Source organism: Ursus americanus, chromosome 4 (genome assembly GCF_024610735.1).
Source record: "Ursus americanus isolate L20-20 chromosome 4, mUrsAme1.1.p, whole genome shotgun sequence".
In the NCBI taxonomy this organism is placed as follows: Eukaryota; Metazoa; Chordata; class Mammalia; order Carnivora; family Ursidae; genus Ursus; species Ursus americanus.
Window position 1 is genome coordinate 82,553,246 of NC_142130.1, and position 15,582 is coordinate 82,568,827.

The 15,582-nt window shown below is 44.9% G+C and overlaps 1 protein-coding gene across 1 annotated transcript; it reads right to left on the bottom strand.

The window, feature by feature from the left end:
• Positions 1-6,163: 6,163 nt before the first annotated feature.
• ADAMTS1 (ADAM metallopeptidase with thrombospondin type 1 motif 1) lies at positions 6,164-15,460 on the bottom strand. The gene is made up of 9 exons (XM_045785477.2): positions 14,261-15,460; positions 12,271-12,617; positions 11,773-11,905; positions 11,235-11,402; positions 10,505-10,791; positions 10,100-10,286; positions 9,834-10,009; positions 8,320-8,495; positions 6,164-8,170 (listed from the first exon to the last, which is right to left on the bottom strand). The coding sequence occupies exons 1-9, from the start codon at positions 14,937-14,939 to the stop codon at positions 7,471-7,473; spliced, it is 2,853 nt and encodes a 950-aa protein (XP_045641433.1). The 5' UTR covers positions 14,940-15,460; the 3' UTR covers positions 6,164-7,470.
• Positions 15,461-15,582: the final 122 nt, after the last annotated feature.

Here is a 15,582-nt window from a genome sequence, read left to right on the forward strand (position 1 = left end):
GAAGCCTTGTTCAGCTGCCTGTTAACTGTTCTACGTCAATCGAGTAGTTCAATTTCTCTTTGCTTGTTTCCTTTTCTATAAGATAGAAATAGTAATAATATCTACATCAGAGTTTTTTTTAGGGGGGGTTGGTTATTAATGGAACTAACTTATGTAAAACACACAGTTAACTTCCAGGGATGTTGGCCCTAATTATTACTGTGATTATCATTTTGTTATGTCATAAATAATCCTCAGCGTACCCCTTTGATGCCTGTATTCAGATTTATGTGACATTCATATACAAATCTTTGTGAACTTTTTTGATAATTTAGCACAGTTTCCTAAGAATAAAAATTTCTATGTCCAGGAGTTTGACTATGCTTAAGGGAATAAAAATATCACACAGGCAAAACTCTAGGAACTAGGGAAATAAGAGTGAGCGAAACAGGCCCAGAGCTAGAAGAGTAGAGGATTTTTGTGAGAAGTGACAAGAAGGGAAAGTGCAGAGTGCTTTTAGAGTGTCACATAGCCTAAGGGTTCTAGGAGTGTTTCCCTGGAAAAGTCACATTTAGTTTGAGATCTAAAGCATAATTAGCTGCTAAGTGAGTGGCCATTTGGAATCATGGGGAGAAACCAATGGCCTGTGGGAAAGCATCTATGCAACCTTGGTTGTCTTCGGTGTTAATGAAAATACACTTGCATTTTTTTCAAGGATTCTTCTGAAACACAGCTTAAAGTTTTCAAGCCAATCACATCAACCCGTGTGTGTGTGTGTGTGTGTGTGTGTGTGTGTATGTGCCTTGACTGTAATGTCTTTCATCATTTCTTCAGATATCAGATAAATATTTCTCTATACTTGCTAGTACTTCTTAAGGTTGCATTTAAATATTTTAACTATTTACATATCTAGAATTTAAGTTGATGAATGGTCTGAAAGAAAGGTCTATTTTTTTTTTTTCCAAATGAATTTCTATTTTTTTCCCCTTCACCTGTTTCACCCATCCCCCCACCCAACATCCCTCTGGTAACCACCAGTTTGTTCTCTCTTTTAAGAGTGTGGGTTGTTGTTGTTGTTGGTGGTGGTGGGGTGGTTTTTCTTTTTTTTTTTTGGTCTCTTTTTTTTCTTTGTTCATTTGTTTTCTATTTTTTTTTAAGGCTATGTTTGGAATGATTCTTGTTTGCTCACAGATTTATGTTGCTGACTTCATCATATAGTAATGTTTTGTGGTTATGGTTACTAAGGTTTATTTCTGAGCTATCTTTCTCACCCAGGGCTATGCTTGTCAATAATTCCACAGGTATCACTTTTTTCTAACTGTAATTTTATGCTGCAATAATTTCTTTTAAAGATTTTATTTATTTATTTATTTATTTATTTATTTGAGAGAAAGAGAGTGAGAGACAAAGAGAGATCACAGGCAGGGGGAAGGGGTAGAGGGAGAAGAAGACTCCCCGCTGAGCAGGGAGCCCAATGTGGGGCTCCATCCCAGGACCCTGGGATCATGACCTGAGCCAAAGGCAGAAGCTTAACCCACCCAGGTGCTCTGCAATAATATTTTTTTAAGTAAATATTTTTTTGAAGTATAGTTGGCATACAATATTACATTAGTTTCAGGTGTACAACATAGTGATTCTACAACTCTCTAAGTTATGCTATGCTCCCAAGTGTAGCTACCATCTGTCGCTATGCAACCCTATTACAATATATGGTGCATTTTCAAGTCACGTCTAACAAGTGTCTTATATTGCACTTTGTTTTTCAGTTGTGTTTCTCTTCATCTTCACCAAATGTATTTCTTTAGATGAACTTTACATATGTTAGTCAATTTCCAAAAAAAATTAATGAATGGCTAATGATTGGAATAGTATTAAATTTACTCATTATTTTGGGAGAAAACAAAAGGTTTACGATTTAGAATAAAAGAAATGTATGTCTCTTGCTGTATTCAAGTCTTCTTCCATGCCTTTCTAAAGTTCTACAGTTTTTTTCTTACGTAGAAAAAATGTCTGCTTTTACCTAGAGAGAGATTTTAAAGACAAACAGACTAGTTCTTACCTGTTGATTATCTTTTGTACTTTTAACAATTTTTAATTGACATACAGATCTTCTATTATTTGGGACACATATTTTATTATAGATTCTACCTTTAATCCATAAGAAATATTATTCTTTATTTTGCTTTGTTTTTCTCCATTTGAAATATAATTTTGGCTGATATCCTATTCTATTCTTATTTTCTTCCTACTCTTTGCCTGATAAATCTTTGGACTTCTTTGAAGAAACCCCATTTTGACTTAGATAGCTCTCATTTAGTTATCATGTCATTGGATTTTATTTTTAAACGTATTCTGAAGATATTTGTCTTTTAATAGGACATGTTAAACAACATATTTTCATGATAATGTTGTTGGTATTCGGACACCTTATGTTTTGCTTTCCATTGTTTTCTTTATGGATTGTGTTTTGCATACATCCTCTTTCCACAGAGACAGTTTTGGAAATTTGTTTTCAGGAAAGATCGTTCATCTGTATTTGTCTAGTTATAAAATTCAAAAAGAGGGGCGCCTGGGTGGCTCAGTCATTAAGCGTCTGACTTTGGCTCAGGGCGCGATCCCGGAGTCCTGGAATTGAGTCCTGCATCGGGCTCCCTGCTCTGCTGGGAGCCTGCTTCTTCCTCTCCCACTCCCCCCGCTTGTGTTCCCTCTCTCGCTGGCTGTCTCTGTCTATCTGTCAAATAAATAAATAAAATCTTAAAAAAAAATTCAAAAATAAAATGACGCCCTTTGGTAACTCTCAATATATGAAAATTCTATCCAGCTGTTATGATTTGGTCAATATGACATATGGTTTTAGATATGAATTATTATTATTAAAATATTCTACATTATAAACCTTCTGTTTTAACTTATTTTTATATCTTCAGTTAATTTTGAAACTGTATTTTCAACAATTATTTATATTTAGCTATATGTTTAAAACTAGTTTCAATACTTACTAAAAATCTTGTATTTTTAATTTGTTTGTCTTTAAAGTATAGTATACCTCCATATTGCACAGAACACTCACTCCTCCCCAAAAAACAGAAAAAGAAACAAAAAACTTGGACTCAAACATAGTGTTTTTTGTTTGTTTGCTTTCACATCTATATCCAATTTCGAATCTCAAAGTCCTGAAGTGCAGAATTTCACCTCTTTTTATTACCTCTCTGCCCTCCAGCAACCCCTCTCCTTCCCCTTTGCTCATTGTTCCAGCCTCTTGCTGTTCACTCCAAGAAGTTGAGCTCACTCTCACCTGTGGTGGCCACATCTCTATTGTGTAATCTCATCCCTCAGAAAATTGTTCCCTTGCACCCCTCGGGTTTCTTCCCACATATCTCCTTATGGAGAAAGCTCTCGTGGATTAGTTGACATAAAATTACGTTCTACCTCCTTCCCACCCTGGCAAGTAAATGTTTTATACCTTCTCTTAAGATCCATAGAACACAAAATGATAGTAATCCTAAAGAAAAAGAAGTGACCATAGCTAACAAAATATGCTAAATTAGAAACAAATAGTTAGATAGTAATTATAGAAACTTATCCTTAAATAAAGGCAATGTGATTAATAGGAGGCAGCTGAAAGGGAAGGGTCAGGCTTCTGAGTCATGGAGCCGAGAGCAAACTAAACAAAGACCACGTTTGGTCTTCCCAGTCTTCCCAGACTGAGACCAAACGGAGACAAGTAGGGTGAGTGGGCATTGTGTGTAGTTCTCTATTCCTCTGTGACTTGCCATGGTTATGACATAGCATATTTTCGGTTGTGTTGCTCTTACAAGAAGGTACAGAACATTTATCAGCTGGGAAACTTGTTGATGAACTAAGCATCTTCTGTGTTTTCCTGTTTCCATTTCTGCCAATGCCATATGAGCTCATTCATGTCACGGAAGTATGTATACAGCAGAACAGGCCACACGTCTATAATGAGGTAGCTTTGGTCAATTTCCTCGACAGGTCTAGCACCACCAGCTTTCCATTAGTAACTTTTGTTTTTCTCTCTTTTGGAAAACCAACAAGATTAGCAAATGGTGCTGTTGTCTATTGCCTCTCAGTCACATTATGATCTGTAGTGCCCTCTTTCACAAGATAAATAAGAGCAAAAATTGGAAATGACTTTTGCCAATTTTTAAGTGAAAGCTCTGGCCCAAAAGTTGTGCTTGCATGGTGGTTACTGAAATGCTAGAGAAAGAGTGCCCACTGCATGCTTTGACAGTTAGGTGTCAGGTGTAATACTCAACACCATGCCCACTCATCACTGGTACCCACAACAGGAGTGAGCACAGAGTTCACCCCTTTTGAGCAGGTGCCCGGTCAAGCTCACAGAACGAGGTGTGTGTTTTGACCTAAACTCTCTTTGCTGCACAAATGAAGTATCTTAAACTGCTCAGTTTATTGATAAAAAGAAAATCTTACCAACAGAGGGCTGAAAATATAATGTGGCAACTTAGAAAGTTGTTTAACATTACCTTGGACCAAGAATAAAGAGGGTGGTGGAAAGTCTTCTGGCTGCTTCTATCTTTGTGTCCTGAGTTTCAGCCTTCTGCTTACCACATCCAATCAACAGAAGCCTTTTAAGAGAGAGAGAGAGAGAGAGAGAGAGAGAGAGGGAAAGAAAGAGAAAGAAAGAAAAAAGAAAGAAAGAAAGAAAGAAAGAAAGAAAGAAAGAAAGAAAGAAGAAAAAAAGAAAGAGGGAGGGAGGGAGGGAGGGAGGAAGGAAGGAAGGAAGGAAGGAAGGAAGGAAGGAAGGAAGGAAGGAAGGAAGGAAGGGCTCTTCATTGGTGAATTAGGCAAGATCTACAAATGACTTCTTTATATTATAGATTATCATTTTAGGTATATTTATCTTATTTTTTCAAATAGCTTGTATAGTTATTGAGGGTAAGGGCATTTCTCGTGTGTGTACATCCTCAATGTCACTTACTATGGGGATTTGTACACCGTAATCTAGGCCAGTAAATTATGATGGTAGTTGGTACACAAAGAGCACGTTTGCCCACTGAATTACATGGCCAAATTCTATGCTTAATTGTGTTTTCTGGGACCAAGACTAGTTCCCAGGATAAGAAGACTTACTTGACTTTCACCTTTCAGTTCAGTGGCCAGTAGGTAGGAACAAACTAAACCATAGGCTACCATGGTTCTGCCCTCCCCTGCCCCTGACCCTTTCTGACCTATGCACCTGGCTCTTAAGAATCTTATATTCAGCTGCTCAGGGGAAGAACTTTGAGTAGTTCTGAGGGCAAAGTAGAAATGATCATCTCAATCTGAGATTAGCATGTTATATAGAACTACTGGAGAAAACTAAGGAGGGTGAAAAAAAAGGATGAAAATGTAACATTGGAGCTGTCTGTGGTTAACCACATAATCCGAGTCTTCTAGTAAATAAGCTATTTCCTGAGAGAAATGTAGTTACTTTGGACGCGGTCTCAAGGTCTCAACTTTTAAAATCATTGACGTACCCTTCAGTATTTAAATTACGGTGATTTACGGGCGTTCCAGGGTTTCTCCAAAACACCTCGTGTTCCTGAAAAGCAGGTGGAACATTTGGACGGCTGGGCTCACCATGCAGTTCTCGCCCCAAACGTAATTTATGAGGCATCATTTTCTACTCAGTAGCTTCAGTGCTTTCACAAATTTTACTCGCATGATATAATCAAAGAGACACAAATTCAAAATGCACCCAGAACCTCACCTTTTCTCATTAATGTTTTATGTCTGAGGTTGGCAAACTGCCCACAGAATGAATCTGGCCCAGTTTTTGTAAATAAAGTTTTATTAGAACACCACCACGCCCATTCGTTGATGTATTGTCTACGGCTGTTTTCATGCTACAACAGCACAGGTGCAGAGTTGTGACAGAGATGATCCATCCCACAAAACTGAAAATATTTACGATCTGGCTCTTCACAGAAAACATCTGCCAACCATTGGTGTACGTTTAACAAAAATCTATCACCGAAGATATAATAGATTTTTTCGGTAGCAATCGCATACATTAAGGATACATAAAACACATTTCATGAGAATGAAACCTTATCTCTATAGAATTTAAGAAAATTATTCAGTCTTCAAATTCAGTCTTTGCGTCTCAGATTTCCTTCCAAAGAATGAATTCCCATTTAAAAAAAAGAAGTAGACACACACATTCAAAAGGTGTTTTTATTATTTCTAGTAACATATATTGTATAAATACTCTATTTTTATATGCCCTTTTACAAAAGCGATATAACTTAAAGTTTTATCATTAGAAAGAAATGTATAAAAATAAATATGTTATTATAGGCATTTATTACAAACTATAGTCCTTCTTAGAAGGAACACACAAACCAATACTTATAAAGTATGTAGAATTTATAGTAACATATTTTACTATATACATATGGGAAAAAAAAGTCATATTCTCTTTCATAGTAGAAGAGCTGAACAGACATTCACCAGGATATGACTGTTGGGCCAGCTGCTGGGGATGGACCTGCGACCCCTCAGTAGCCTCCCCGCTGTGAGACGAGTGATCTCCGTGCCCCCAAACACCAGGGATCCCACTCTACACACCCCATTCTTATACCAGCATTACATCCTTTTTGTGTGATCACCCGGTCCTTCTTGACACAGGAACGGTTTGGTTTTTTTTATATCCACATTCCTAAAGTAGGCTTACACACAGAGGGAAGAAAGTAGGCGGTCTGAGCCCATCCTGCCTCATCTGCAGGAGCATCTGATTCATTGCTGCTTTTTTTTAACCCTTGTAGACGTCCCGCATTTTTACCAACACGTGGAAGTGTTTCTTTGTCAAAAGGAAATCACGAATAAAGACACAACAAGGGCCACAAGAAAGTAAAGACGGAGTTCATTTGAGTCATTTGAGGTTGTTAAGCATTTCTCTCGTGGTGGACAGTCTTGAATTCTTACCTCGGGGCAGAAAAGACGGCAGGCACGTTCTCCGAGATGATAGCAGCCATAATCCGTGCTGGTTACAGATGCTATTTGCACCCCTTTCCTCCCTCCGTTGTTAGTGAGGTAAAGTAAGCCCTGTCGGAAACTAAAAAAAAAATCTCTTCTCTCTCCTGCTTTTCATTCCCAACCCGCCTGATACAAAGAATTTAATCAGTACCACAAAACAGGGATCGTATACTCCTTAAACTAAGTCTGACAATTGTTTCTATTGTTTTTTAAACTTGTCATAGATGTAACAAAAGGAATAATAATAATGCCCTGGGGCTTTATCATGCTATATCATTGCTCAGAGATTAATAACCCTCGTTAACTCCCCTATCAGATTTGTAACTGGCAGGATATTCTGACACTCTAACTTCTTTTCTACCTACCTCTACGCTCCCAACTCCTTGACACTCCTTGTTGATCACGGGCAAGGTACACCGGATCCCTCCAGCCTTCTTGATTTCAGTGCATCAGCCCTTCCACACCTTGTCCTTCCCTCAACACTCACGCTGCTTAACTACATTCTGCCATCGTACAAAAATCTATGTAATGCTTAGGTTTCTTTAAAGGATCACAGCTCTCGTGAGACAACACCCCCCCATCGTGGGACAGACACTGCAAGGTTCTCTTTTTGTAACCCTTCCCGCAAGTCTTGGAACATGGTGACCAATCCCCTAGCTGCCAGTGGGGGCAAGGCAGGTCCGCGCAGGGTCTGGTGCTGGCCGGCTTCACTTCCTTCGCACACTCGGAGGCGGGCTGCCCGTTAATGTCCCGGCACTCCACCAGTCTCCTCTGCCAGCCCAGTCCGCAGGACTTGGAGCATTCGCCCCACTCTTCGATGACCCATTCGGAGAAAGTAGGGATGGCATTGAAAGACTCCTTCTTCTTCTTCACAAAATAGGTGTATTTAATTTTAGGGCGAAGGGCGTTGCCCACGGTGAGGACCTGGATGGTTATGGGCTCTTTGAGAGGGCTGAAGCTGCGGATTCTTTCCAACGAGGCGGACGAGCCACTGTACCTCAGGACGGTCCCTTTGTACGTAATGTCTTGCTCCAAAGTGGACAGAGTGAAGTCGCCGTTCAGGATATAGGTGCCATCGGCAGCTTTGATGGCAAGATAGCTTCCGTTATTTCTGGATCCCCTGTGATTCCGTTGTTTCACTTCAATGTTTGTGGCTCCAGCCGGAATTGTGACGATATCGTGATATCCAGGTCTGCAGGCAGGAAAAACAGATACAAGACTCTCTCAGTCCCTTGGGTAATTCTATTACTTAGCTCGTCATGTAGCATGTAATTTTTATCAGACCCGTAAAATTACATCTAAAGAATAAGATCTCTGGGGGTGTGACGTTTTAAAACTCACTTGGCACTAGTCACTGATCCTGATGTTTTCTTGCATGTAGATCCATTTCCTCCACAGATACCACATTTATCAAACTTCTTTTTGGAGTCTATGATACGATCGCAACCAGCTTTTACACACTGTCCCTGCACGCAGACAGACGTGGAATCTGGGCTACACGGGGTACCGTCAACCACCTGAAGAAGGAGGAGCGATATACCTGGTGTCACACGTTAACACCGGAAAGAGATGATGTGCTGCTAATTACGAAGGTTTCCCTCATTAACATACTGTCTCTGCCTTCCTAACCATCATAGTTAAAATAGAACTTGACACATGTCACCTACTACCCTTCTTGGTGGCTTTTATTACATTATTATAAACCAGAGAATGGTTTTTGGAAATTAGATAGGAATTTTTTGTTAAAGAATGATATGATTGTGTGAATCCTTACACAATTACAAAGAAATCTTTGCTATGGGGGACTCCTCGCCTTAAGAAACAAGCACTGAATAGATCTAAAGAAAGTTAACTTAAGATATGAGGTAAACAGGGGTGCCTGGGTGACTCAGTTGGTTAAGATGTAGATGTCTGAAAAAATTCTAAATTTTTTTGATTATTTGTTTATTGACCCATCTCACTTCTAGGTAAGGTCAATGAAAGCAGAGCTTGTCAATTTGTTTACTGCAGTTTGCTCTGTGCCCAGAATAATACCCAGCAATTGTAGGTGCCGAGTAAGTCAGTTGTATGTTGAATCTGCAACTGGGAAGTATTTTCATAGCCCGCAGTGATCACTGCACATGATAATCTCAACCAAAATTCTTTTTTTTTTTTTTTTTTTTTTCAAAGATTTTATTTATTTATTCAACAGAGATAGAGACAGCCAGCGAGAGAGAGAACACAAGCAGGGGGAGTGGGAGAGGAAGAAGCAGGCTCATAGCGGAAGAGCCTGATGTGGGGCTCGATCCCGGATCTCCGGGATCACGCCCTGAGCCGAAGGCAGGCGCTTAACCGCTGTGCCACCCAGGCGCCCCAAATTCTTTTTTTTTTTTTTTTTTTTTTTTTTTAACCTCAGAACCAGATTTATCCCCTCAGCAAAACAGCAAAATGATGCTTCTACTAGTTCAATATATGTCCTCAAACACAAGAGTTATCAATGCTCAGAGTTCATTTTAATAAGCCCATTTGCACATGCCAGTGGTAATCCCCAGTTAGTACTTCGGTCCATGCCTAAGCTGTTTTCCAAAACTACTGGTTGGTTGCCATGCGAATTTATCTAACCATGAAGGGCTTTTCTTTGTACATCACAGTAATAACAAGCAATGACAAGAATCCTGAGTGCTGGATTCAAGCTTTATTCCTAACTGACAACACCGCTGTACTCAAAGCAGACAGCTGCCAAGCCATCTAAGGAGACCTGATTTGAAATGGAACCCATTAACATATAAACTAATGAACCAGTATCCTAAGTTGTGTGAAAAGTCCACAGTTCAAGCCCTTGTTTCTTAGGCAAGAGTACGAATGAGAATAACTACCTTGGGCTGCAACACGAAGAAGAAGCCAATGCCTTTGGCTTGACAGATGAGTTTGCATCTGTCCTTGGGCGAGACGCCAGCGTACTTGGGTGTCCACTCCACCGCGGGCCCGCTCCCAAAGGAAACTTTAGAAAACTCATTGTGTGCCTCACATTGTTCCTCTCTAAAGGTTTTTCCTGGAAAGAAAAGGATATAACGACATCACCAGTTTTCAACCCTTACCTGCTGGTTTGTGGCCACATGACCCGGTCCCCGTGTCTACTCACCATTGTTGTCCGGACAGTCTTCAATGTTACATGACCTGTAGCGCACGCGCTTGCCTTCACAGTACTTCCCCCCGTTTTTGGGGACCGGGTTGTCACACTCCCTCATTGTGTACTGAACTCCTCCACCACAGGTTCTCGAACAGTCTCCCCAGGGTCCCCAGGGCCCCCAGCTTCCATGAACAGGAGTCTAAACGAGGACACAAGTGATCAGCATTAGAACTCTCTATGGAGGTCTTCTTAGGCAATAGAAGAGAAAAACAAGAGATAAAGAAACAGCTGTAAAAAAGAATCATCAAAGCCACCGACAGGGGTGTTTATGGTGGTATCGGATGCTGTAACATCACTCTGTTCCTTCCAATTCTGAATTTTAAAGGAGTACGCACATGTTGCCACAGAAAAACTCACATGGAAGTGCATCTCGTCCGTCTTGTTCACACACTTGCCGTTGATACACCATCTCCCTTCCCCACAGCTGGTGCCATCTGCCCAGGGGAAGTGTTTGGTTTGGCACACCAGCAGCCCGCCGGAGGTGCCCGTGCACCACAGCGTCATGCACGTGCTGGCTGCGTCCAGGCAGTGCTTGGACTCCTCCCCAAATGTGAACTGGCACTGCCGGTTGGCATCGTACAAGGTCCCGGGGAGATCCGAGGGGAGCTGGATGGGGTTCTGGGGCTTGTCCATCAAACATTCCCCTGCAACAGAAATGCCAGCTCGTATTATAAAACAGGAAATGAAAACACGTCAAAGGCAGCTCAGTTTCAGAAAATATGGATCATAAGACATAATATATAGCAGAGTGATTTGAACACTAGAACTTCTGGGGAAAATGCCAGGGAGGTTTACACAATTTGTAAGATATTGTCCTCTAAGGGGTATTTCCATGTTAACAGTGACCGGAAGTTATTGTTCTGCTGAAAAACTCAAATTAATGTATGTTAGGAGCTACTCGGCCAGAAGAATTATCTGTTATGGGGAATTAAATTCTAAAAATGTATGCTCTTGACAATGAAAGTAATTTGGAAGGAGGAGGAAGAAAGAGAACAAAAAAAAAAAAGAGAGAGAAAGAGCTGGTTTAACTAGAACCTTCCACGTGGAAGCTGGATTACATCTAGAAAGAGTAGCTCAAGCATCTTACCGTGACCATTATCCAGAAATGATGTAATCATGTAGGCACTGCAGGGAGACCAGGGCTGGCTGTGGTTCAAGTTGGAAAGCATTGATGCCATCATGTGGGAATTCTGGTCAATGCCATTAATGCTGGCACACTGCTTGGCATCATCATGGGGCATGTTAAACACGTGGCCTAAGGAGCAACCCGAAATCGACATCAAAATATAGGTCATTTGCAGCATTTGTTTCCCCTCATGGGGGATTCATTTGTCTCAAAGTGGTATTTCTAGAAGAAGAAATGTACGTTGGGAACAATCTAGTTCAGATACAATGTGTCTGTTTTTCACAAGGTGCAAACAAATATGTTAATTTCCAAAGGTCCAGAGCTCCTCCTATGTTATTCTGAATCCTAATAAGGCTGGCTATGTTTAGAATAGTAGGAAAAAAATACTTCCTGCAGTTTCTAGAAAGCTCTGGAACCGGAAACAGCAATATAACCTGCTGACGCCCCCCTTCAACGAGCACACGTGAAGCGGACTCGCTCCTACTCTGAATGGACTCACCTAGTTCATGAGCTGTGGTGAAGGCGGCTTGCAAGCCATCATCTTCTATGACTGAGCAGCTTCGGCTGGGATCACATATAGTTCCAACATCAGCCATCCCAAGAGTGTCACATGTCTGGGCCCCACACAGGTCCTAAAAGGCACAGAGGTGGGTCCTGACTCATAGGCTCAGAGAGCGCAAAGCTTGGCACCTAACTTTTTGGCAACATCTATCTCCACATTTGTTTGGAAGCACTTCCATTCACTGTTGCTGAGCTGTCCTTTGGGGCTACTTTGGGTGACTTTAATTACGATTTTTCTCTAATGCTATTCACATAGGACGGGGAGACTTGAGATACTAAAATTAAGGAAGACCTAAGTAAAAGGGACCAGGCTAGTCAATTAAAAAACAAAACAAAAAGTAAGTGCAAAACACTGGGGAAAAGCCTTAGGCGCATTTGCTTGTGACAAAGCTGACTCCCCAGAGGACAGTCCTCATCCACAGGGTCTTGCTCTCACCTGTCTGGTGAAGAGAATCGCCGTGTCATAGTGTTCTCCATCCCGGTCGCTGGGCGGGTTGTGTTGCTTCTGCCAGTTACAGAAGTTCCTCAGAGTGAGGGCGGCGTTGGAGGTCACTTCTGGCCCCTTCTGTTCCTCGTAGATGACCAGGATCTTCACCACCACCAGGCTCACGGAATTCCGAATGCTGGGGTGTTTGTACAGCCTGGCTGCCACCGAGAACAAGGTGAGAAGGTAGTGTTTTAGGCCACTGCCGTGAAACTCGGCCATTGACTGGTCGGCCACAAGCATAGTTTCCACATAGCGGTGGCTGGACACAAACCGCTTCTTTCTTACGCTTCCAGTTCCTGTAAAGAGACAGAAAAGATCGTTTGCTCAGGGGCGGTCTTGCCAAGAATACTGACCTTCCCAGAGTATATAAGGAAAGCCTAACCAGTCAGAGCAAATAACACAAAAATATACTAGAGCAACAATAACAAAAATATTTGCATCTCTTTTCACTGAAAGTGTTATTTTTAAAGTTTATTTCCTTTATTATTTTCTCTCTCTCCTTTGCTTCAAATAAAAAAGCCATGTGAGTCACTGAGGGTTCAGGCTTTTTTTTTTTTTTTTTTTGGTGAGCAGGATTTCTTTTGTCCTCTTTGTAATCCTATAAGTTGAACAAGGCAGTATGCACATCATCCTGCCCAGCTGTAGTAAAAACTTGGAGCAAGGGCGGCAGGCAGAGCCCCTGAGTCACTCTTTCACAGGCCAGGGCCCAAATCCTGAATGAGATCATCCGACTCCACGTGGAAGGCCCAGGGCAGGGCTGGGGCCTCTGCCAAGGGGCCGGGCCTGAAGGAATCTCAGCCCGCTCCGCTCTCTCATTCCAGGGGTCCCTGGGGGTGCTCTGCTCTTGCCAAATCCGGGCACAAGGACCACACACTCTGCCCAGCAGCCTATCGCCCTACTCCCCCTGCCCCAGGGAACTAAGTTCCTGCCTTGCGCAGTGGGGCCACGTTTGATTATTCAGAAAAGAGCCCTTTGACTCTTGACTGAAAACCAGCCCCCAGGGGACTCCTAAACTGGACGCTGACCGCGTAACGGCTCCAAGGAGCAGATGTCCAGGGGAAGAGAGGAAAACTCGAAAACAGGACACGTGAGAAAGTTAAGGACGAAACAAAGGCACCAAAGCGATAGAATGAAGAGAACAGGACAGTGAGCACCGCACACAACTGAAAACAGTCAGGGTGAGGCGTTGCAGGAAAGCTCAGCAGGGACTAACACGCAACAGGGCTTGAGAGCAGAGTTTTGGCCGCGAGAGGGAGCGCAAACTGGGAGGCCGGGTGGGAGGTGCGGAGAGGCGGGGCCAGCCGGGCAAAGACCTCCCAGGCAGGTTCTGCAGAGGGGCCCGGTCGTCTCCAGCCGGTCGGGGTCAGACTCTTACGGGGGAAGGGGGAGCAGGCGGAGGCCAGCGGAACAGAGATTCTAGCGCAGCTGTCCAGGCTCGCGGGTTGCGCTCTGCGAGGTCACCGCCGCGCCTCCGCCCTCCATCTCCGCCCTCCTCTGGGCGCGGGGTGCGGGCACAGGCAGCAGTTAGGAGACTAAGAGCAAAGTTGCAACCCGACCAAAGAACACATGCACCATCGTTAAAGAGAAACTCACAGGACGGAAAGAAGCCACCCGCGCTCCCACTAAACTAAAGTGGAAGGAGTGGGGTTATCAACTCTTCCCTTCCCTGTCCTTGCGCCTCAGTCAGCAGAAAATTGATTTGTCTGTCCTTTCTTGATCATTCATTACTCGGGCAAACGATTCTGTTCTAGCAGGATGGGAATAGTTCACCAACCCAAACCTCAAGCCACATTCCTCCACACCAGGCCTCCATCCCGTCCCCAGACATCTGGTCCTGCCTGCGAACAGGACTTCACCCTCAACGTGCGCAGCACAGAGACAGTGAGGAAAGGGGGATGAATGGCGAGACAAGTGAGAGCAACTCTTCAGGGATCGATACCTGTCGGCTGTCCCGCCCGCTGCGGCGCCGGGTCCCGCGGCAGCCACTGCTCCCCGGCGTCCTCGCTCGCCGGCCCCGCGCCCCTTGCGAGCCGGGTCTCGTCGTCCGTGACCCCGCACTTGGCGCCGCCGCCGCCCCGCCGCCTCCGCCGCAGGAGATGGAACTTGGGCCGCTCCGGCGGCTCCTCCCCGGCGGCGGCGGCAGCGGGGGCGAGACGCACGGTGGCGGCGACAGGCGCGGGCTGGATGAAGTATTCCTCGCCCTGCAGGTAGAAGGCGCCGCGCACGCCCTCGCAGAGGCTGAGAGCCGCGGCCGAGCCGGAGTCGCCGTTCACTGTGCCGGAGTAGAAGCAGTGCGCCAGGTCGCCGGCGGCGTCCGGACGGAGCGCGTCGGGCCCAGGCCTGCGCCCCACGGTCTGCAGCGTGAAACCCGGCGCCAAGAAGCCGCGGTCGGGCTGCAGCTCCAGGTGCAGCTGCCGGCCGAAGGCGTCCAGGCGGAGGTGGGTGATCGTGAGTCCCGGCTCGCGCTCCAATACGGGCTGTACCAACTCCTCGTCTTCCTCTGCGGGGCGCCCACGCGCGCCGGGCAGGAGCAGCAGCCCTGCAGCCGCCGCGAGCAGTAGCAGCGCGGGCGCAGGCTGTGAGCCCCGAGGCCGCCGCGCCGGCTCCGCGTTCCCCATGTCGCTCCTTCCTGTGCTCCTTCGAAAGCCCGCGGGTACTGGTCGATGCACCCGAGTCCCGGGAGGCACCACGCACCGCAGTGCACGGAGCGAGGGGGCTATTGTTCGGGTTGGGAGCACGGAGCCTCGTTGGCCTCGCTCTGGGTTGTTACAATTACTATTATTCTTAGAAAGTGAGCGCAGGGCCGGCCGCGGACAGGACTCCCGGAGTCACTGGAAAAGAGGCGCTGCAGTTCTACGGGCGCGCGGGAAGTTTTTCTTCTACAGCAGAGTTGGAGGCACCGCGCAGCAGGGGCTGGCAGGGAGGCTGTTGCAGGGACAAGAAGTGCCCTGGGACGCCTCCGGGGCAGGGGGCAACGGGCAACGCGAGGATCGGTGCCTGGAGCCCCTCTTCGGTCTCCGCCTTGGCCGCAGGGCTGCTGGCTTTGCGCAAGACTCGGTCCTCTCGGCCCTACTCTGCGCCCTGGTTTTGCAGTGGCGCCTGGCGTGGAGCCGCTCTCCAGCGAGTGCAAGAACCAGGCCGCCCGGGCCGCCCTTTTATAGTCTCGACTGCGTCTCCACCTCCCCCCCCCCCTTTCTCTCTTGGCCGCCTTTCCATCCCAAAGACACCGCCCCCTAAACTCAGTTGGTGCTAAACCGCGCT

Coding starts and splice junctions, on each gene's coding strand:
- ADAMTS1 (XM_045785477.2), bottom strand. CDS start 14,939: ATGGGGAACGCGGAGCCGGCGCGGCGGCCTCGGGGCTCACAGCCTGCG. Junction 12,618..14,260: donor GCGGGCGGGACAGCCGACAG/GTATCGATCCCT, acceptor GTCTCTTTACAG/GAACTGGAAGCGTAAGAAAG. Junction 10,792..11,234: donor ATTTCTGGATAATGGTCACG/GTAAGATGCTTG, acceptor TTTCTGTTGCAG/GGGAATGTTTGATGGACAAG.